The sequence below is a fragment of the Nylanderia fulva genome, unplaced genomic scaffold, assembly GCF_048542155.1.
Source record: "Nylanderia fulva isolate GAGA-0341 unplaced genomic scaffold, ASM4854215v1 Scaffold30, whole genome shotgun sequence".
NCBI classification, from domain to species: Eukaryota; Metazoa; Arthropoda; class Insecta; order Hymenoptera; family Formicidae; genus Nylanderia; species Nylanderia fulva.
Window position 1 is genome coordinate 1127823 of NW_028190369.1, and position 24229 is coordinate 1152051.

Consider the following 24229-nt stretch of genomic DNA (forward strand, 5'->3'; position numbering starts at 1 on the left):
TATAATTTTTGAACACTTTTATATTATTAAAAATATATAATTCGACTCTCGAAATATATTAATTCATTATAAAACGTATACGTATTAGTATACGTTTTTCACATATTAAAATGATTAGAATAAATTAAATTAATTATTAAAAAACTAAAAATTAATTAAACGACTTAGACTTAGATGATAATAATAATAAAACATTTATTAAAAAATAATTATAATAGGTCAGGTTAATATTTTATTTATTTATTTATTTATAACATCATAAAATTCTGTCCTTTCCGAAATACGCGAACGCTACGAAAAGATAAATCTCGTACATGCCGCCGGACGAGTTCATGAGCATGAGACGCTCTTATCTTGGGAACGTATTAATAGTTACTGCATTGACCACTACTACGATATGGCGCTGAAATCAGTGAGAAATGCTGGTCTCTCCTTCATCCAGACCTTTGGCGATCTGTCTATTAAGGGTCGGCAGTACACCCAGGCAAACTCCGAATTGATATTGGAGACCTCGTGCGGTGACAACGCGAAACTCCGGTTTCAGTGTTGCCAACGCCGAGAAACCAATTCTCGGGTTTTATGTAGTGGTGTATGTCTGTACACGTACATACACCACTGCATCGCTCACGCGGACGCACGTAAGAGAGACAAGGACCGATAATCACGTGTTCTCCTTGTTCCTCTACCGTGCCGGTATACGCGAGATGCCGCCTAAAAATGCTTTCTGGCCTTCCGTAGCAGAAAGCAGTAACGTAGCAAGACTAATAAGCACCCATTTTTGTAAATTTTATATATGCTTATGCACATATGTGGATATATTATTTATATATAAATATATATATATATATATATAAAATATACTAATTTACTCTCAATTATATATGCTACTGTTATTATTTATCATTAGACAATTATAAAACAGAGGTTATAGATTTGGTCTGACTACACTGGCCTCAAATTAAAGTTGTATATATATTTATTTTAACATTTCGACCATACGGGATGTGGTCCTTTTCAAAAATACAGATTGGAATATCAGAGAGTTACAGCATTTCGTCTTTAAGATGTAAGCGCAAATTATGATTCGGAGAGATTTAACTTGTCAAATAATAAAATATAAAATAAATTATAAAACATATACATATATAATTTGTAGTGCTATATATATATATATGTTTTATAATTGTCTAATGATAAATAATAACAGTAGCATAATTGAAAGTAAATTAGTCTACAATGTTAGACACGGGTACTTGTTAGATTTGATAATTTATTGCTTATACTTTTTCGAGAGACAAGAATAAGAGAACGAATATAAATTATTATTAGCTTGTATAGCAATCATAGATTGACGAATATGCGTTGGTTATTCTTGATTTCTTTTCTATTATTGATGTTATTGTATAATTTGCTCCATAAATACTTATAACATAAAAGAACTTATGTCGAGTAATATTGATCAATGCAAAGGATGTTCAGTATGTATCACCCAGTAAATTATTAGAGTTCAAATATATCAATATCAATTTTTTAATAATATATTGGAATACAGAGAAATGATAAAAAAATATATTTCGGCAATAAAAATTTTATAAATATATTGAAAATATTTTTACTACACGCGCGCGCGCGCGCGCACACACACACACACACACACACACACACACACCCACATACACACTATATAAATGCAAAATAATACAGAAAATAAATTTTTAATAAAAATCAACATACCAGCTATTTGTGTGTGCATATGTAGCTGCAAGCATGCAACGGATTTATTACTTAATAAATTTATTTACGGACTTATTTTGCATTTATATATATATATATATATATATATATATATATATATATATATATAGTGTATGTAATTGTAAAAATGATTAAAATATTTTCAATATTTAAAAATTTTCAAGTTTATCGCCTTATTTCTATAATTTTTTCTATATTCTAATATATTGTATAAAAATTGATATTGATATATTTGAACTCAAGTTTTTTACGTGATTGAATATTATTGCATTGAGCCATCATACGTTACTCGTAAGTTCTTTTACGTTATAATAGTATTTATGTAGCAGAGAGAAAGAGATAAGAGAGAGATTATACAATATAACTTTAATAATCGAAAAAAATCACGATAACGCTATTGTCATATCTATGTGTGTGCATATATATAAACATATTAATTTGCATATTATGTACCCAGACAGCACCAAGTCTAAAATTGACGCATAAGATAGCATTAAGAAATCTTTAAGACAGCTATCTTATGATATGATATCAAAAAGACATCTTATAAAGATATCTTACGCGCCAATTTTGGACTTGGTGTTGTTTGGGTATATAAATAAAATATGTACACAAATAAAATAATATTTGCATAAATATTATTTTATTTGTACATATTTTATTTACATAGATTATATGCAAATATTTAAATAAATCATTCGATAATTTATTACACATTTTATTTATTATATAGATTTATATAGATTATATGCAAATATTTAAATAAATCATTCGATTATTTGTTACAGATGCATAATGTGAAATATATATTGCGTACACGAAACGATAATTGGAAGATAATGTTAGGCAAGAATTATTGCTATTCTTATTGTTCTTTTACATATAATATACATATACAGAGAAACAATGATAATACGAAAACCGGTTCTTGCTGATATCTCCCAATAATCGCATTCGTTCAACGCATTAGTGTTTGTGTCTACATGGATGTTACTACATATGCGATGTAAGAGAGACAAGGACAGAATGATAGTCTCTCCTTGTCAAGCTGTTAGCTGTCAGTATGTTACCACGGAAATTTCCCCTGCTCCTTATGAATCTAGTGAGAATCTTATCGTCCAGATATTTCATAAAATAAGTGACATAACTTTGGTTTTTTTTTTTTTAATATATTCTTGATATAATAAAGTAGTCCGCCAAAGAGTCGGATTTTGCATTTTTGCTCTGAAAAATTTATAATAAATAAAATACGGACTCCTGGCTAACCCAACCTTACCCGTTACTAGCTGCGCATTCCCCCAAGTTATATTATAAATTTTATTTTCATCTTTTTTTCAATAAATAACTCTTTGGCGGACTGCATTTGAGCTTACTGATTAAGAATATCATAAATTTAATAAGATTCATTCAGTAGTTTCGCTAATATCTGGAATATAAGAATCTCTAATTCCCGGCCGGCCGATAGGCGTCTCCACCATGTCGCCTGCCGACCCTTAATCTGTGCTATTAATCTGTGGAGCACTAGCAACAATTGTCCATTTTTTCTAGCCTTACCACAGATTAATAGACAGATCGCCAAAGGTCTGGATGAAGGAGAGACCAGCATTTCTCACTGATTTCAGCGCCATATCGTGGTAGTGGTCAATGCAGTAACTATTAATACGTTCCCAAGATAAGAGCGTCTCATGCTCATGAACTCGTCCGGCGGCATGTACGAGATTTATCTTTTCGTAGCGTTCGCGTATTTCGGAAAGGACAGAATTTTATGATGTTATAAATAAATAAATAAATAAAATATTAACCTGACCTATTATAATTATTTTTTAATAAATGTTTCATTATTATTATCATCTAAGTCTAAGTCGTTTAATTAATTTTTAGTTTTTTAATAATTAATTTAATTTATTCTAATCATTTTAATATGTGAAAAATACTAATACGTATACGTTTTATAATGAATTAATATATTTCGAGAGTCGAATTATATATTTTTAATAATATAAAAGTGTTCAAAAATTATATTTGACTTTTAATTTTAATTATTTTAGCAAAGAGTTCCGAAATCTCTTACACACATAATAGGGATTTTGTTCATCCATATAATTCGCAATTAAGTATATATGTTAATTATTAATTTTAATAAAATACAAAATTAAAATTAAAGGTCAAATATAATTTTTGAACATAAATATATTTAATTCGTTATAAAACGTATACCCGTGATAGTATTTTTCTCGTACAAAAATAATTAGAACAAATTAAATTACTCATAAAAAAATAAAAAAATAATTAAATAATTTATATTATATATGATAATAATAAAACATTTTATAAAAAAAACAGATTCAATAAATATAAGTATATATATAACATGTACTTATATTTATTGAATCTGTTTTTTAATAAAATGTTTTATAAGCTTAGAAAACTTGACTTTGACATAACTAGCAAATTTTATTTAATTATTTCACGACGGTTTGACGTAATAAAATGTTTTATTCTTATTATATAAAATATAAGTTTAAATTCTTTAAGGGGTTATACCTACCTGCAAGGTCTGAAAAACACGTATTTTTGGGAATTTTTTTTTAAATATTTGAAGTGCTTTGGAAAGGAACATTTATGTTTTCAAATATATATATTTCAAAGATTATTTAGTATTTTTTTTATTGCAAAATGTTGATAAATAAAAAAGATATGCTTAATCTTCCAGAAGCAGTTTTTTGAAAAGCGTTTTGCGGTGACCACTCTAACTTTGAACTGGTTTACCAGAAATCAAAAAACCCGAGAAATTTAGTTAATATATAAGATTATCTAGTGCCCGATCGTTCATTTTTTTGAAAAATTAATTTGCGACAAAATGGCGGCTGTTCAAATTTGAAGGTATGATTTTGCTACCAAAAATTCGCTCGTTTTTTTATTATTAAAAAAAATACGCAACGAAAAAACAAAAGCCACGATCGGGCACTAGATTTTTTAGTATTAAAGATGTCTACCAAATTTTATTTCAATCGATGCAGCGGTTTTCGAGATATTTTGGTCACCGATTTTAAAAATGCTGTTTTGAGAAAAACGCATTTGAAGTTTCAAATTAAGTTCACAACCAAATAATATATTTATATATATATTTATATATATTTATATATATTATTTATTTATATATATTTTGGCTTTGTATAGAGACCGCTTTTGTCCGCGTCGCAGCTGCCGTTCGATACCTGAGACCCGTTTCTGTACCCTGCTTCTAAACAGCAGGATACGTTCACACCAGTATACCTTTAAACTCACATAACTTCGTTAATTTTTGTCGAATCGACTTGAAATTTGCAGGGAATATTTTTGAAAGTATGTACTTTAAGAAAATATCAAAATCCAAAAATCGATTTTTTTGAAGTTTGCAGATAGGTATAACCCCTTAATTAATTTTTAATCTTTTATGATTAATTTAATTTACTCTAATTATTTTTGTACGAGAAAAATACTATTATGGGTATACGTTTTATAATTAATTTAATATATTTGTGTTTAAAAATTATATTTGACCTTTAATTTTAATTTTTATTTTATTAAAATTAATAATTAACATATATACTTAATTGCGAATTATATGGATGAAAAAAATCCCCATTATGTGTGTAAGAGATTTCGAAACTCTTTGCTATAAAATAATTAAAATTAAAAGTCAAATATAATTTTTGAACACTTTTATATTATTAAGAATATATAATTCGGTTCCCGAAATATATTAATTCATTATAAAACGTATACATGATATTATTTTTCTCATATAAAAATGACTAGAATAAATTAAATTAATTATTAAAAAACTAAAAAGTAATTAAACGACTTAGACTTAGATGATAATAATAATGAAACATTTTATTAAAAAAAGATTCAATAACTAGTAGGTCAGGTTATAATTTTTTATTTATTTATTTATAACATTATGAGCTATTAAGCTCATCATCTCGTTCGCTCTCTGTCTTGCTTTCATTCGGCAAGTCACAAACGATATATGATACTCGTATGTTCCTACTTCAACTCTCGAGAATCTGAAACAAACGAAACTCGTGTCCAATATACAGGGTGTCCGGTAACTAACAGACCAATGATTACAAATGGATTCTTTGGTCAATTTGGGAACGATTTTTCCTCAGCAAAAATGTCGAAAAAGGTCATCATTTTTTACAACTTTCCAATCTTTGTCATTATGTATCTTTATAACTAAGTCTTAAATTAAAATTTTATTATAGTAAACTCTACCTGAAATTAACTGAAGAATGTAATTATGTTAGACTTTTAACTCCAAAACGTTTAGTTTTCAAAAAACCTATTTTTTTCAATCGCTTATAACTCGAAAATTATTGACTTCTCAACATTTTTGCTAAGGAAAAATCGTCTCCAAATTGGCCAGAGAATCCGCCCTTAATCATTGGTCCGTTAGTTACCGGACACCTTGTATATATTATATAAAAGTGTATAGCACGTCAGAAGCTTGTGAGCTTACAGCGATAAGTAAAAACAATTGCGTATTTATTTCATTGCGTTTATCTGTTTAAACGCGCGCTTTAATTTTTCCAACGTTTTGGCCTGTTTATATTTTAAAGGTCCTCTCTTCTAAAAATCTTGTTTTAAAGATCCTCTCCGCGAGCAAAATTCGAAAACATAAATTATTTAATATTTTTACTTTATTATTTGTAAATCCTCGGTAATTTCAAAATTTTTCTATTTGAAAATTATTAATTTTCTATTGCCAATTAATTTTATCACAGACTTTACTCTTACTCCCATTGCACTTTCGTTTGCGGTTTTCAGTATACGATTTTTTATCGTAGTTACTGCAAATTATTATTGTGAATTATACTTGTGCAGTGATTTGAAGAATTTACAATTTCGTTGAAATTGTTGATTTTTCAAAAAAATTACGAGATTCGCGGAAATTGCGTGCTTTCTTGGCATTTTCCGTTCGCGGCAGGCGGTTTATTTTTGATTGTTGCAAGTGTTTTTGTTTTTTTTTTATTAAAATAGATAATAATAATGTGAAATAAATCACGATATTTGACAGATGTGCATATATATAGAAATTGTAATAATAATAATATTATATCATAAAATTGTAAATTGTTTCAATTTTTTATAGACTGCGATAAAAGATTTTACATTTGGATAAGAAACTGCGGTAAGTAAAAATATAAAATTCTTGAAAACGTACCAAAAATATTTGATAACGTAAAAAGGTGAACTTTGAAAAATAAGGAACTTAAAAATTGCACTAATAAATGGGCTATATGTGAGCCGTGCGCGGATGTAAGGTGTGTTATATCGAAATTTAATTAATAGAATTGAGAATTAATCCCAATTTTAAGTCTTACAAATGTCCAAGCTAATTTTTTGTACCTCGTGTACATTTTTGAAAGTTATATCGAAAAATTAAATTTCAATATGCGTCTTACATCTCACATTTCGCATACGGCTCACATATAGCCTATTTATCTCTTATACTTTATTTCAACTCTTATAGAAATTTATTACTAGTAACGTCAATTTATCACTTATTTCGAGTAATTAATCACTTTTATTTCGAATACTTAAATTACTGTATATTATAGTATTTTAAATACTTAAAATAAGTGATTAATTGGCGTAGTGATAAATTTCTACAAGAGAATAAGGAGCCTTTAAATTCTTAATGTAAAAAATTTCAAGTAATTTTCTTTAATAAAATTTAATTAAAAAATTTAATTAAAAAATTTTTGAACACTGTGTTATATCACATTTAAAATTGTGATTATTTCAATAAAAAAACATTTTATGTGTAAAAAATATATTTTTTATTAAGAGTTTAACTAGGCTCTGTAATATATAAATATAAATTTAACATATATAAGATAGGCAATAAGAGCCAAATCGCGGATGACAGTGCGTTATTCTAAACGAAACTAAATTTTTTCGTTAGAATTAAATACCTGTGCACAAGGCACCAAATTTTTACTTGGACACGGCCAAGATATAAAATTGGAATAATCTCTACAAGAGATTTTTAATTCCATGTATCCCCTATTCCCCCTAAAGAAATAAAGTGCGAGAGAAAAATATAGATCCGAAAGTCGCAGAATCGGGAATCAAACCCGAGACCTTTCGCTTGCCGGGCGACTGCTCTTCCAACTGAGCTATTCAGATCCTTTCGATTCTATACTTTTCTCTGTTATATATATTAATGTTGGTAAATAAACGCCTTTAAGCCAGCGTGTATAAATTAAGAGTTTAACTAGGCTCTGTAATATATAAATATAAATTTAACATATATAAGATAGGCAATAAGAGCCAAATCGCGGATGACAGTGCGTTATTCTAAACGAAACTAAATTTTTTCGTTAGAATTAAATACCTGTGCACAAGGCACCAAATTTTTACTTGGACACGGCCAAGATATAAAATTGGAATAATCTCTACAAGAGATTTTTAATTCCATGTATCCCCTATTCCCCCTAAAGAAATAAAGTGCGAGAGAAAAATATAGATCCGAAAGTCGCAGAATCGGGAATCGAACCCGAGACCTTTCGCTTGCCGGGCGACTGCTCTTCCAACTGAGCTATTCAGATCCTTTCGATTCTATACTTTTCTCTGTTATATATATTAATGTTGGTAAATAAACGCCTTTAAGCCAGCGTGTATAAACCAACATTAATATATATAACAGAGAAAAGTATAGAATCGAAAGGATCTGAATAGCTCAGTTGGAAGAGCAGTCGCCCGGCAAGCGAAAGGTCTCGGGTTCGATTCCCGATTCTGCGACTTTCGGATCTATATTTTTCTCTCGCACTTTATTTCTTTAGGGGGAATAGGGGATACATGGAATTAAAAATCTCTTGTAGAGATTATTCCAATTTTATATCTTGGCCGTGTCCAAGTAAAAATTTGGTGCCTTGTGCACAGGTATTTAATTCTAACGAAAAAATTTAGTTTCGTTTAGAATAACGCACTGTCATCCGCGATTTGGCTCTTATTGCCTATCTTATATATGTTAAATTTATATTTATATATTTTTTATATTTAATAAATTTTATATATATATATGCATATATGTAAAATATTCTCTCTCTCTCTCTCTCTCTCTCTCTCTCTCACACACACACACACACACACACACAACGGGGGCCAAATCTCTCAAATTGGTCTCATGATCAATTAGCCTGGATTCGCACCAGGGGCAAAGTCTGTTGGTAATGTCAAACGAATTTAGCCTGGACTTGCACCAGGGGCAAAGTCTTTTGGTCGAGTCTACGAAATTTAGCACGGACTCGAACCAGGGGCAAAGTCTTTTGGTTCAAGTCTACGAAATTTAGCACGGACTCGAACCAGGGGCAAAGTGTGTCGGTAAGGGGCAAAGTCTATCGCACGAAGATGGCGGTCTCTTCTTTAGGCAGGCCTTTGGCGATCTGTCTATTAATCTGTGGCCTTACATAGAGATTTTTTTACATAGAGAATTTATCGCTCGAAGTTGGTAACTCTGAAGCTGAAGCTTTGCACTTTCACCGCAAGAGGTCTCCAAAATGGATTCGAATTTTCGTCCGTCAAGCATGGTTGTGTTCAAACTTAACCTCACTTAAAGGAAAAAAATTATTTAGTAATTAGTAAGTAACTTAGTATTTAATTATAATTTATAAGTTATAATTAATTAATAATGTAGTATTTTAATTATCTTAATCTATAATTTAGTATTTTCAAAAAGAATAGAGAAAGGAGTCAAAAAAACTTTTTATTTAAATACAGGTTGACGGCACGGAAAACACCGAAATACATATAAAAAGACATAATTTATACAAGGTCTGGATGTAGAAATTTTACAGAATTTAAAGACACTCTTGATAAGATAGAAAAAAAATAATTCCGAGGTTTTTCGATCAAAATATACAACATGGTGCAAAGTAGGATATTCGCGCGGAACCGAGCCCTCGGGTACGTAAGCAATCACATTCCTCTGGTGACGAGGTACATCCTGAGAAGGAAGGAGCACCTGGTGGTCACTTGCGTGGGCAGAGAGTTCCACACTTATGGATGCAAACACTTCACCCTGATGAGCGTGTCGGGGATGCATGCCGAAGACATCACCTGTTTGGCTACAGACACCTTCCACGTGTACACAGCTAGTGGGAATGACATTTATGCCTGGCGAAGAGGAACTGAGCTGAAGCACACATACAAGGGTCACGAATGCGCGGTGCATCTTCTGCTACCTTTTGGCGCCCATCTGCTGTCCATCGATGAGAGCAGCACATTAAAGGTCTGGAACATCAAGGACGAGAATCTACTGCTGGAGTTGAACTTTAGCAACAGCGTCTTCAAAATAACCACATTGATACATCCCAATGCTTATGTAAACAAAATTTTGATGGGTAGCGAACAGGGTCAGCTGCAGCTGTGGAACATTAAATTAATGAAAATGATCTATACATTTAAAGGATGGCAGAGCAGTGTGACAGCATTGGAGCAAGCACCTGCGATAGACGTGACTGCGATAGGTCTAAACGATGGTAGAATCATTCTGCATAATCTCAAGTTCGACGAGACCCTCTTTGAACTGGTGCAAGATTGGGGCCCGGTGGTGTCTATCAGCTTCCGTACGGATGGCCATCCCATGATGGCAACGGGCAGTTTAGGAGGACAAATCGTGTTTTGGAATCTGGAGCAACGCAAAGTGGAAAGTCAGCTGTGCAATGCTCACGATGGCTCCGTTACAGGTCTGAAATATATTCCGAACGAGCCGCTGTTGGTTTCGTCCTCCCCTGACAATTCCCTGAAGATGTGGATATTCGATATGTCTGACGGTGGAGGGAGGCTCTTGAAAATAAGGGAGGGTCACATTGAACCTCCGACAATCGTTCGATTTTACGGGAACGATGGTAATTATCTGTTGACCGCGGGCGGCGACTCGTCCCTCCGACTGTTTTCCACCGTCACGGAGATACTGAACAAGAGTCTAGGAAGAGCCTCATTCAACAGGAAAGCGTCTAAGAAGAAAGGTCGCTCGGTCGAGGATGCGCTGCTGATGCCGCCGATAACCGAGCTCGCGTTCGAAGAAACACGCGAGAAGGAATGGTGCAACATAGCGGCCTCTCATTCCGGTTTGGGAGTAGTCACTACCTGGTCCTCTCATCTGCAGAAGATGGGCGATCTTAAACTGCTGCCCGAGAGATTTAAAAATAATTATAACGCCAGCGCGACCAGCTTATGTTTAACCAGATGCGGAAACTTCGTCGTAATCGGTTACAACACGGGTCACGTTGATAGATTTAACATTCAGTCTGGAATCCATAGGGCAGCCTATGGGGATAAAAATGGTGCTCACGAGGGTCCGGTTAAAGGCGTCATGGTCGACGATTTGAATCAAATTCTCATCACTGCCGGCAGAGATGCGAAAATTAAGTTTTGGGATTTTAAACCGGGAAAAGGTATCTGTTATATTACAAAAAAGTTTTTTTTTTTTGCTAAATATATTTTATTGCATTTCTTATTATCACAGGTATGACAACAGCAAGGACGATAATATCGCTGGAAGAGTCGGTCGAATGGATACGATATCACAATGAGAGTTCCCTTGTAGCTGTGGCTTTAGAAAACTTTGATATTGTGTTGCTGGATCTGGATACAAGAAAGGTAGTTCGACATTTCCAAGGACACGAGGGACGAATCACGGACGCGTGTTTCAATCCTGACTCTAGGTGGTTAATCACAGCATCTATGGATTGCACAATTCGCACCTGGGACATACCATCTTCACACTTAATAGATATTTTTCAGGTAAATTTGATATTATATTATTACGTTTCGTATTTTAGTATAGATAAAAATATTGAATTTTCAGTATAGAAAAATAGATAAAACTCTAATTATAGATATAAAGATATAAGTATAAATTTTTTAAAAATTCAAAGAATGTTAAAGAAACTTTGAATATCTATACACGACTTGTTTGATATTATCTTTTTATATTAATTGGACTAAAAAGGCAGCACATCACAAATATTATATTAATTATAATTTTTTTATAGGTTCCTGAAGCTTGCATATCTTTAAATTTCTCTCCGACAGCAGAATTCCTTGCAACTGTTCATGTGCGTAACATGGGGATTTTTTTGTGGTCAAATCGTATGCTGTATTCGCATGTATCGTTGAAAGCTATCAGTAAGGACGACATAATACCCGAAGTGTTACTCCCCGGCTCTTCTGTAGAAACTGAGAATGCCGACGAGGACGATGTCGTCGTCGCAGAGCCAGATTACACGTCTCCGGATCAGCTCGACAGTGATCTCATAACTATGTCCGGTGTGGCTCAATCGAGATGGCAGAATCTACTCGACATCGACATTATTAAAAGGCGAAATAAGCCGCAACAACCACCAAAAGCTCCCGAGACAGCGCCGTTCTTCCTACCCACGATTCCGTCGTTGCAACTACGTTTTGATTTCTCGAACGTTAAAACTGATGACAAGACCGAAATCGTACCTGTTAATTCCACTTTACAAAATCTCACGTCATTTAATAAAAGTCTGCAATCAACTACTACGACTGACAATTTTTCAGAGGTGATAGAAAAATTGAAAGCGATGAATCCCAACGATATCGATTTTGAAATTCAGTCGCTATCTCTGGATGAGAATTCCGCGGAATTGTCGATGTTGCAATTTATGAAGATGCTTCATTACGTGATGGAACGACAGAACGATTTCGAATTGTCACAAGCTTATTTGGCAGTATTCTTAAAGTGGCATGGTACCGCTATATCGGAAAATGAGACGCTACAAGACTACTTGCGACAGATCCAAGAGGCACAAATGAAAAATTGGAAAATACTACGAGAAAAATTATTTTATAATCTAAGTGTAGTACAACACTTGAAAAAAATGTAATATAGCATTTGAATTATTCGTATATTCACGCGTGTAAATACTTTTAATAATTATAAAAAAATGAACACAATAAACTGAAATATTTTATATAAATTCGCAATTTTTGCATCTGCACATAGCATACAACTCTTCAGAATTTACACTTACTAATGACAAAATATTAATTTTTTTTTAATTAACGTTTATTATGGATACACAATTATATTGCTATTAAGAAATACATCTGCATAAAAAAGTATTTTTACTATTTCCACATACACATTTATATTTTTGCATGTACACATGAATACATTAAACTAAATATTAAATCAAACAGAATAACATTTTTAACATATTTTTCTCTATGAATATAAAGTATAAAAAAACTTAAATCAAAACTGTAATTAGATAATTAGGAAATTAAGTGAAAAAGAATATGTAAAAAAATAGTTCAATTATAATTAATATAAAAAATGCAGTTTTTTGACAAATTTATTATTCTATTGTATATAAGCACACTTGATATTAATATTTATAAACTATTCCCTGTAATTGAGAAAGCTTTGCAATTGTTCTATTGTCGAAGATTCAAGACATAAATCATTAATATATGGTTCAAAGTTTGTAACAATTCTATACAGACTACGTTTGATCGCACTTCGCAAAGAGGTAAAAATTTCTTTAATTAATTTATCATCCGTTAGCATTTTTCTTGCTAATACAGGTGATTTTTGCAATTTATCTACAACCTGCTTCACCGACAACAAAGTACTGATAATGTTCGGCACATCTTTCTGTACAACGCCATAAGAATCTTCACTGAGTGAAAATACTGATAATGATGAAATAGCTTCGGCTGCCCAAATCACCAGTTGTCCATTGAGTAACATGTAACGAATTTTATTATCGTCTTGTTCACCAAAGATATAATTAATAAGTGGTTTAGAAAGCAAATATGCTATAAAAGTTTCTTGTTTCTGCTTAATAAACTTTTGGATAAACATGCCACTATAAGGGACTTCTTTTGTTTCTGCTTCTGTTGATAATATTGGTGGTTTATCCAGTACTAATTTCCGCATATGATATATATGATCCTTTTGTGCAGGTTGCGGAGGTTGTATAATTCTTACTGGCCATACTTTCGTGGTATAACAGAATTGCTGCTCTTGAGGCTTTATGGATATAGTATTGAAGTCCAGTGAAAACTTTTGAAGAATATCTATACATTTTTGCACAATGCAATTCCAATTGTAAGGATGACCGCCTGGTTGACTGAGAGTAAATAACATCCCTCTTCTCATTTTCTCTTTTTGAGCCAAGGTAACTAAATCTAGATAACCCAAATATTGCATAATTGGTATCTTATCCATTGACAGTGCATCGATAAGTGTTAATTCCGAAACATCTACACTGTATACTCCGCTTGAACCAAACTTAAATGGAATCCATTCAGTCAGATATACCTCAAACAACAAGTAAGTGTTGCTTAAAGTCAATATGAATATAAATTGGTGAAACCATAATTGTAATATTAATGTCAGATTTAATAATCTAGACATATTATCCAAAGGTTCGACTTCTGTTTGTATAGAAATCACAGACAACAATGCTCCACGGCAGTACGATCCTAGAAAGTAGTAACCAGCCATGTAATACAGAGTCGGCCACATGGAAGAGACCATTAACTTTGGAAGCATAGCGTAAATTCCTCGTTTCAAACGGAAAAATTTAGACTGCGCTATAATGGAAAATCGGAAATACTTGGTGAAGTCATCAGTCTTGATGGAAAAGTATAATCCACTCCATAAGCCACTGAACAGCAGGAAGTAATATTCCTCCACCAGACATGTTCCGTATACGATGCTACAGTCCGCAGTCAAGGAACTGTACGTTCCTCCTTTCAAGGACAAATGCAACCAGGTCAAAGTGCCACCCATAACTACGTAGGAGGCTTTCAAACCCAGATTTTGAACTGTCAGAGTCGCGCACAGTTTGCTGAATCTGCTCTTGTAATACGGTGGACTGTGAAGGTAAATTTTGCTGCAGAAAATACCTTGTAGGAAGATGATCGCCGCGACGATGACGAGATAAATCCACATTCGGAACGACGTTACGGTTGTCCATGTGTTCTGAATCCAGTGTACGTAATCTACGCTGAAATTTGTAAGCAGGATGAGGCAGCAGATTAGGAAGAATTGCAATCCTATGCTTGAGACGACAGCTAACAGCATCCGCTGGGTCAAAAGTTCCTTGCAGCCCTTCTTGTCAGTCTCGATCATCTTGTTGAAGTTTGTGCCGGTTAACCTCCACAAAGTGTCCTCATCAACTTTTCAGCGTTTGTTTCGCACGATTTTTCGCAGCGATATTTTATTTAGCGCACCTCGAGCTCCTCTTCGTGGAATAATGTTATTTAATGTTATGCACTACGACTTTTGTGCGTCTTGTCAAAAATTATTAGACGTCCTTCTTGCAAAACTTTCAAAATGCGATAACCTAACACGACCTTATCGTCCTTTTAGCGCCATTAAATTTATTTATATATAATTCCCACGCGCTTTGAGAAGCGTTTGATTGACCAATCAGAGGACAAGGATTTTCGCTCCTTTCGTCTTGATTGGTCTATGTTGATTTCTATTAGTTGATTTTTGAAATGGAAACGCGCTTAATTGTAAACAGCCTTAAAAACTTCATTTTGGACGGGACTTGAACTTCGCCAGGTTTGACAGGTGACAGGTGACAGGTATTGAATAACCTCAATATTTATTAGTACAATTTTCTGTTGTCAATAACAGTAACTTTCTCATATTTGAAACATATAATAAGTATAAAATAACATTTCTAAGGCAACTTTTTAAATTCCTGCGGAAATTTAGGTAGAAATAAAGGTATACTTATATTTACATAGAAAACTCTTATTACAAGTTTGACTTTACTATCACTCTTGATCAAGTTTAACAAGATAATATTTTTTACAAAAATTAGGTTCTCCAGGTGGTAAATGCGCGTTCAATAAATAAAGTAACCTCATCGTCTACGTCAAGTACAGAGAAAAGGAAGAGATGGCAGAAGACAACCCAACGAAGTCGAGAAGAGACGCGGACGCCGAAAGGAGGGATATGGAAATAAATTATTTTAACAACGCTACGCCGATCTTCGACGAGATCCTGCCCAAGAAGACTTCTTCCGACTTCTTCGAGCAGTCGATCCCCGTAGGTCTAAGTCCTCTGTTGAACGTTGCGTCTACCAGCTGTTTGGACGTGGACATCTCAAGGACATCCATGTCGCCTTCGCTGCTGGACACGACTGTCGACCGGGTCGAGCACAACACGTTGAGTGACGCGCACCGGGATGTCTGGATACCGTCTGATCAAACGCGAAAGATTCTACGGTCCATCGCGACCTCCGCAGCAGGTAACAGTCACCTGGACCGAGAGAATCTCACCATGCCCGGTCTGGCCGTCCAGGGCGACATGCCGGATTTGATTAAGAACGCGTCTATCCATTTTCTGGGCGAGGACGAGAACATTCATCGGAATGTGCTCACAGCATCCGATGTGACTCAGGACGAACGTGGTCTGAGGAATCTGATACAGACTGGTTGCTACCGAGCAGCTGTCAACCTGTCCGGCAGACTGCTGGCCATCTATGCCCAAGGTTACGGCAAGATCAATCAACCTAGCAAGCACACGCCTCATTCTCTGCAGCTCTGGTATACGAGGCTCTCGCTGCTGGTGAAATTGAGACAGATGGACGTGTTGGAGAACGAATCGAAGCCGTTCGGTAATCTCGATAAGCCCGACATGTACTTTACCTTTTACCCGGAATTGTACGGCACCAGACCCGCATCCATGGCATCGTTCGCTTTCAGATTACTGCTGGCAGAGATTCCCTCGTATTACGACAAGGCGAAACAAGCGTTGGATAATTTGTACAAACTCTTAGCAACCGTCCATCAGATTATAGCGAATTTCCAAGCCGGACTTAGCGGTGAGGGAACACACGCGAAGATCAGCGAGTCCGATCAGCGCGAGGCCGTGAAACTGTGGACAGCCAGAAGAACCAGGATCCTCATTTCCATCGTCAACTGTGCCATCGGTATGAGAAACTATATTCTTGCGATAGAGATACTGGAGGATCTCTGCGAGCTGCCCGATTGGACTGCGGAGCAGATAGGTATCTTGAGGTCGGCCATAGGAAGGGTGCATTTGTTCCTCGGCGACGTCTCCGCGGCGGAGAAGTTTCTCGTTCGCGAAGAGAATAAGGAGGAAAAGACCACGAGCGTCCGAGAACTGGTGGACAGCGGATTAATGGCGGTCGCGCAGAATGCCTTTCAAGAAGCCTACAACTACTTTCAGTCGGCGTCGGCCTTGGATCCCTCCAACGTAATGTTGATCAATAACATGGCGGTGTGTTTGTTGTACACCGGTCAGTTGAGGGCGGCCGTATGGCTGTTCGAGAGTATCATCAATAAAAATCCATTGAAGAGTCTGCAGGAACCCATCTTACTGAACATGTGTACGTCGTACGAGCTACATACGACGCACTGTAAACAGCCGAAACTGCATTTATTGCGGCAGCTAAATAGATACAAAGGCGACGCGGCTGACATTCAGTGTCTAAAGCTAGCTATGTAATATTAGTCATGAATTTTTATTGTTAATGTTAATGTTACGCCTTGAGACCTGAGCCCGTTTATTCTCTTAGAGATTGGAAGTTTCGTTGAATAGTTAATTCAAATGTGTACAAAGATAATTGTAGGTTTTAATACGACAGTTATTTAATTTGTGTCTTTAGGAGAATTTGAGAAAATTATTCTAAATTGAATTCTATTGTCTTCGAATTTTATATTTAATTGTATTATTAGGGTAAATATTTTTAATCCTTTCTCACATCTTTAAGATTAATTTTCTCAAATGTAAATTGAAGACTATTGTTGTACTTTGATTTAAAAAAACAAGTTATATATATATATATATATATATATATATATATATATAACTAATATATATATATTTATTTGTTTAATATTAAATTATATATTTGGGCTCGGATAACAAAATTGTTAAATCTCAGGGAGAATGTAAACGTTGTGATATAATTAATAATGGTAAAATATACCTAATGTTTGGTTACACATTTCTAGACTTTATAAAGCTTTCATTTTTACATCATATTGCTGAGAGCAATACATGTATAGCATGCCATATTTTTTCACATTTCCTGTACATATCCTATCCGCGTATATTTTGTTACAATTTATTTTATTATATATTTAAAAATCGTGCATGCTTTATGCGAACACATTATGTTAGGGTCGTCGATCGTAAAAACAGGAAACAACAGCGGGACGTCAAAGTAAAATAGCCTTTATTACATCGTGAAACGAGGACAATTTAACGAATGTTCAACAATTGCTATAGTTTTCTCTCCTCACATTCTTTTCGTCGCTTTATTTATCTCGCGTTCGCGTGTAAACATGTACGATTCACGCATGTCTCCTTTCCATCGTCTTCCGGTTTATATCCTCCGCGTTTTCTTTATTACTTTTTTTTTTAGTCGAAAGAATACGAGTACCGCAGCGCGTGTTCCGAAAATATATATCATGTAATAATCCACATGTAATAATGTTTTTGCTATTTCTTTTTTTTTTTTGCATTTCGATCGTTCTTTCTGCGCATCGGTGTTTCTCAGTTTCTCGCATTGTTTCCTCGTTTTTTTTTGTTTTTTTATCTTTAATTTTTCTTATTTTTATTCTTTAAAACTGGCTTTCTTTAAACTGGCTAATTTACTCTTTCGCTCTCTCTCTCTCATACTTATTATCGCGCGATTACATCGTAGCACATATTATTAGATTATTGGATTTTCCCAAACTGCACTCTCTCTCGCTCTCTCTCTCCCTGCAGAAAAAAGGCACGAACTGGCGGAAAAGTCGGCCTAACTGTATAATATTTTCATTTATTTATTATGGATGGAACTTCGTGTCTCACATACATTTATTTTTCTTTATTTCCTCTCTTTCCCTACCGTCGTCCCCGTTGAATCGTTAGTGCCACGAAAGTTAACGATATAGTGAGCGCAGCGCAAGAATCTCCGCGTATCGATTATATAATTCACAATATAGTCATTCATTCATTTATATTAATTTGTTAATTTCTACGCGTCCGTCTCGAATGCCCATCGCCGACGATCGAATTCGATATAAGATCGTCCTTCGTTAATTCAAGTATTAATTTTAATTCTTTTTTACAGAGAACAATATTTATTCAGCCACAAAACGAAAAAACAAATTTAATATAAAATAAATATCGAGAATCTTATGCAGCTACAAAATTATTGTGTGCAAGAAATATCAGAGCCAGAGCAGGATTTAACAAAGGTGAGTTGTAATTTTTATCAAGAATGTGCAAATATGTTTTAGATAGATGATATCATTTTTAATGTGTACATTTTTTAATTATTTCGCAATAAATATTTTATAAGAAGAGATTACACAATTTTAATTTATAAAAGAAAATAAAAGAATCTTTTATATTCAAACATATAGATATTGTTTCTCATTAATTTAAAAAAAATCAATATGTTGTTACTCTATGTTAAATATAAAGTAAAAAAAAACATAGAACTCGATTTGTAACAACAATAAAAAAATTAAGCTAAAATAAATTTTTAAAATAATTCTTGAGAATAATTTGCTCTCAGTAATTATTTCGATTTCGTTGTATATAATTAATTTTGTTTCTGAATATTATGTATAAATTATATTAATATCGTGTGCAAATAATTTTAGTTATGTACTCCGATTATAATTATCTTAACATGTAAAGAATATATAAAGCTTTAAAAAAGTATTAATTCGGCATATTTCAAAAGTGACGAAATTTATCTTAGAAATTAAGATAATTTTTTTTCTACGGAATTAGTTACGTGACGAGTTTTAAAAATTTCTTCGTTTCTTTATCATTAAATTACATATTAATTATAAAATGACATTGTTCGGAGCTTGCGCAACAGGCACTACATCGCCAAAAAGAGCCTTTCGAATATTATCTCTTTCTCTCGTTCGAGTACGTTCACACACTTCGTCGTATTACAATAATATCCACATCGCTATTCCTGGCAATTAAATGTAATTTTTTGTGTATATATATATAATATATAATATATACACCATTGTGTATATAATATATATATATGCCACTTTATAGTAAATTTATCTTTTTTTATATATGTCTACAATATTTATATATATATATTTATGTATACTATAGTGTAATATGCTTACGCCGTCTAATCTCTAAAAAAAGAAACGATACATTATTGTCTGTGGTATTTTTTTTGTTTTCGAGTATTTATATATATAATATATACAATTCATTTTTGGTATTTATATAATATATAAGTCAATGAAAAGCTCAATGGCCTGACCATGTAGTATTCATTGAGTACAATAAATCTGAAAATTTTTCGTAAGTTTCACGAAACTCCTTATATGCATAATCGATCCACGAATTATTTCACAGAGCATAGAAGAGGATATTTTTTGTCACATTTTTCAATTGCTATTTATCAGTTTAAAAATTTATATAATTTAATTTTTTACAATTATACCAATCTCTAAAACGAAAATAAAAGGAGGATGGCGCAATTAAGGAGTATCGTGAAAGTAATTCTGCTCTTGACGACAATGTCGCACTAACATTTATGTAATTTTTTCGTTTATCTTGGCAACGCTAGGCAAGCTCGGTCGTTCACGGAAGGCATCGTATGGTGCTTATTAAATCGTTGCTTCAACAATCATAACAATTTTCATCGCTTTTATCTTTTCCCTCGTTTCCACTTATTTTATCTTTCTAATTATTATCTTCGCTGTTAGTTTTCTTTTTGTTATTATTCGTTCGGGAGATAATGTCGATGCACAAAAGCTGGCGCGACTTATATAAGTTTTGTTTTCGTTATTCATTAATACGTACATATATTGAGGCAAGCGGGCCGCAAAAGCTCCCGAATCAGAGGAGAGAAATGTAATATAATACTTTATATATATTATCTATATACGTATATATATAATATTGTCTTCGTAAGTTTTCCTGCCTTTCCCTCCTGATGTCTTAACCCGTTGTTGGTCGTGAAGTCACTTAGAAAGTTACTCGAAAAGCGAAGATAAATTAATTGAAAATTGACAACAATATAATTTCATTGAGCTAAAAATTGCATGAACTAAACTCATCGAAATTATATTACTTTCAATTCTAAATATAAATACAAAGCAGAATGACTCGAGCAATTCAATTATACGTACTTGACTTTAAAAAACTAAATGTAGAAATTACAATAAATGGAAGAAAGAAAATTTAAACATTAATAAAAAAAATAGAAAAACATATCGAGAAATCGTAGAAAAAAATACGCATTGAATTTTGTTACTAACGAGTAGATACAGTTAGGAACGACTTGTCGCTTGTAACTAAATAAAATGCAATTAAGAACGTTGTATATTGTAGATCGTAAACGAAGGATTTTTTTTCCGCACCGATAAAGAGAAATTACGATAATTCTATGTGTCGGAAGGAAGAGATCCGTCGCAGTCGAATTAGACTCGCTGCTCGATCGATTAGTGTACTATCTCGTATCCGTATAATATTACATTATAATTATATAAAAATATATTTCTTAATCATATATTAACACTATAATAAATGAGTATTATAAGCATTATATCTGCACATTTTCATCTTTTTTTTCTTTCTTTCGTAGAGTGGTAGTGGTGAACACGATGCCTGTCGCGGATAACCGAAGCTTCTACATACACGAAACGTCAAGGACGTACCGGTTTGCCGTATGCCGCACACATATTGGCACAAAATTTCAATAATACGGTAATATCTGTATCTCATATTTCTTTCTCATCTTTATCAATAACAATATCACTTATCACTTGTAGTACTCGTGTAAATAAAAAGACGCATAAACTGTTATAAAATACATTCTCGAGTATTATCAATCTGTAGAGTATATATATATATAATATACGTTCTTATCTATACGCGTCCGAACGAATAAAATCATATAAACGTCATAATATAATAATTTTAATAGTACAATATTTTGGAAGCATTTAATATCATATTTAGGTGTTTATGGTTATTCGGGCCTCGGATTTCGGTGAAAAGATTATTGCGAGGTTTTGATGAACATTTCGTTATTCTTCGTCGCACCTTCTCGATTCACAAGTCTTTGGATTTTCAATACAAAGACTTCTTGTATGTGATGCAAGAACATACAAGAAAATATAAGATTTCTTTGTATTTTTCAATACAAAAATACAAAAGACGCAAAAAGATATCTTAATTCGTTTTAAAACTTCTTTCATAAACGTCTTTCATATTTCTGTATTATTCAGGTCTATTGAAACTATAGATCTATAGGCTCCCCACATGAAACACACATGTCACACGTTGCGGGAGATTGTTTATCCTATATTGCAGAAACAAAATCGGGATTTCGATGAAAGGTGCCACGCGGTGTTATTCGTTGCAAGAGGAAAAAGCGATAAATAAAATGAAGAGGCCCTGAGAAAACGGATCCTCGCGGAATGTGTAACGCATACGATATACTATGTATTTGCATCGTCTCGAACCATAATCACGTTGTATTATAGGAATAACAACACATTAACTTGCTACCTTGTAAGTACAATAGAATTAAAAAGAATAATTCTCGCATGACATCAATCACCGACCCGCATGGCCCTTAATTCCACATTTCTTTCTCTCTCTCTCTCTCTCTCTCTCTTTTTCTACATATACAATAATGTATAATAATAATAGTAATATAATAATAATATAGCCTTTTTTCATCGAGTGAAGTTATTCATTGTAAGAGGAGGCGGAACATGAGATTCTAATCTTCGTCTTTACGACTGACGAAGTCTTTTAATATTAAGCTCAATTAACAGCTGTACTTCAGATATATTTGATTCGGTAAAACTCAATATATCTCCATCTTTACCTGTGTAGAACGAGCACTCGTTTTACACTATTTCGCGCGATTTCCATTCTCACATATCCGAATTATCTTTAGAACCTAAATTTTGAAAATTATTTGTCGAGATGCATACATGACATCGTGTCGCAGGAATTGTTTAAAAGACAAACATTTCTTTTTATCATTTTGAACGTTTTAATCGTCGAATCTAGCTCGTATATTATTTTACAAATGGATATCGCGCTCTCCATACGGACGTGGCTAACAAATTTGTACATTAATTAGTTTTTTTATTATTGTCATGGTATATATAATATTTTGTTAATAAAAATACTAAAATATTATGTATATTATATAATATATATATATATAATAGATTATTGCATTATGCTTTTTTGGTACCGTTACATGCGTTTGGTTTATTTGTCAACGCCACTCTCCGCAAGTAGTAGTTTTTTTTCGTTCCTATTTTTTTTCACCGGTATTATTCCTTCTTTTAAAATTTAAAACCGGTTAACACACACACGCACACACAGACAATACAAGAGAGACGTTATACACGTCTTCCACATCTCAATCACAAATTCTAACATATATTTCTATCATTTTCGAAATATATGTTAGAATTTTCACTTATTAGGTTTCTCTTTTTTTCGAAGTACGAACCGATCATCAATAAAACGCCATAGCTTTGTAATGTGATGTCGCGCGCAGCATTTTATATATATATATAGACATATATATAGTAGCCTCGTGTGAAACGTTGCGGCTCCCTTTAAAGTTCATGCGAAAAAAAGTATGAAGGCATTCTAGCATTTTCTTGTGAGATGAAAATCTCGGAAAGAAAATTTACGTACAAAAGAGAAAAATTCTAAACATAAGAACTGCAGATATTATATCTAGATAAACGAGCGAGCTTTAGATGAGCACGTGGAGTATTTCTATTCTCTGTAGGGCTTGCAATAAGAGAAACGATGATTCATATGCTGGCTATAGGAGCCGGAGTGAGAGAAGCGCTTGAGGCACTTGGAGCACTGGAAAGGTTTTTCGCCGCTGTGTAGCCGCTTATGTTCAGTCAGATGATGCTTGTGCTTGAACGCTCTTGGACACTCCACGCATTTGTACGGCCTTTGCCCTAATATTTGCCAATTTTATTAATATTTGTTCATAAGTCCTCGTCTACAATAGATTATTTAAGTCCTAAGCCTTAAGAAAGTGACTAATTACAATCGAGTATTCCTCATGATTTAAGGCTTAAATTACCTTATTGTAGCGCTAATAAAATTAAAATAAAATTAAAACACAATAAGCTGGAAAAATCCAGATTTCTTGCGATAAATCTAAATAAAATAAAAAAAGATAAGATAAACAAAAAAAGAATAGAAAAGATAGTGAAGTATTGATATAACTTTCATTTATAAGCTTTCCATCTCAAAAATATTTGTAATTAATAAAATTTTATTTTCCAATAGATTCAATATTCTTAATTCTTAATTAAACATTAAAAAATTGTGAAAAGGAATAGTCGTGTGTCGTTAAAGAAAAATTGTTTGTAAACCGGATAATGGCTCTCGTTAAACTCGTGATAACAATAATGATAA

At 33.1% G+C, this 24229-nt stretch overlaps 4 protein-coding genes across 6 annotated transcripts in view; 2 read left to right on the forward strand and 2 right to left on the reverse strand.

The window, feature by feature from the left end:
- Positions 1-9277: 9277 nt before the first annotated feature.
- On the forward strand, positions 9278-12758 carry LOC114930524 (WD repeat-containing protein 36). Its single transcript, XM_029302304.2, has 4 exons — positions 9278-9389; positions 9529-11207; positions 11279-11556; positions 11808-12758. The coding sequence occupies exons 2-4, from the start codon at positions 9674-9676 to the stop codon at positions 12663-12665; spliced, it is 2670 nt and encodes an 889-aa protein (XP_029158137.1). The 5' UTR covers positions 9278-9389; positions 9529-9673; the 3' UTR covers positions 12666-12758.
- A 347-nt stretch (positions 12759-13105) lies between these two features.
- Ndc1 (Nuclear division cycle 1) lies at positions 13106-15180 on the reverse strand. The gene has a single exon (XM_029302305.2). It carries the CDS (start codon positions 14921-14923, stop codon positions 13184-13186), a length of 1740 nt encoding a protein of 579 aa, XP_029158138.1. The 5' UTR covers positions 14924-15180; the 3' UTR covers positions 13106-13183.
- A 131-nt stretch (positions 15181-15311) lies between these two features.
- On the forward strand, positions 15312-18537 carry LOC114930526 (trafficking protein particle complex subunit 12). Of its 3 annotated transcripts, XM_085484603.1 has the most exons (3): positions 15360-15384; positions 15518-15529; positions 15627-18537. In XM_085484603.1, exon 3 carries the CDS (start codon positions 15704-15706, stop codon positions 17276-17278), a length of 1575 nt encoding a protein of 524 aa, XP_085340729.1. In that variant the 5' UTR covers positions 15360-15384; positions 15518-15529; positions 15627-15703; the 3' UTR covers positions 17279-18537. The 3 variants fall into 3 exon arrangements, with proteins under 3 accessions (XP_029158140.1, XP_085340729.1, XP_029158139.1); XM_029302307.2 differs by lacking the exon at positions 15518-15529 and having other exon boundaries at positions 15312-15384; XM_029302306.2 differs by lacking the exon at positions 15360-15384 and having other exon boundaries at positions 15391-15529.
- zfh1 (Zn finger homeodomain 1) overlaps positions 17995-24229 on the reverse strand; it is a 29400-nt gene continuing 23165 nt past the window's right edge. Inside the window, exon 10 of the mRNA XM_029302451.2 lies at positions 17995-23763. Within this exon, the coding sequence (XP_029158284.1) occupies positions 23570-23763 (194 nt within the window). The 3' untranslated portion in view covers positions 17995-23569. The remainder of the gene's footprint in view (positions 23764-24229) is intronic.

Bases quoted from the DNA above. Each gene is read 5' to 3' on its own strand.
- LOC114930524 (XM_029302304.2), top strand. From the start codon at position 9,674: ATGGTGCAAAGTAGGATATTCGCGCGGAACCGAGCCCTCGGGTACGTA. The intron at 11,208-11,278 runs GTATCTGTTATA...TTATTATCACAG, and splicing joins GGATTTTAAACCGGGAAAAG to GTATGACAACAGCAAGGACG. The intron at 11,557-11,807 runs GTAAATTTGATA...ATTTTTTTATAG, and splicing joins ACTTAATAGATATTTTTCAG to GTTCCTGAAGCTTGCATATC.
- Ndc1 (XM_029302305.2), bottom strand. From the start codon at position 14,923: ATGATCGAGACTGACAAGAAGGGCTGCAAGGAACTTTTGACCCAGCGG.
- LOC114930526 (XM_029302307.2), top strand. From the start codon at position 15,704: ATGGCAGAAGACAACCCAACGAAGTCGAGAAGAGACGCGGACGCCGAA.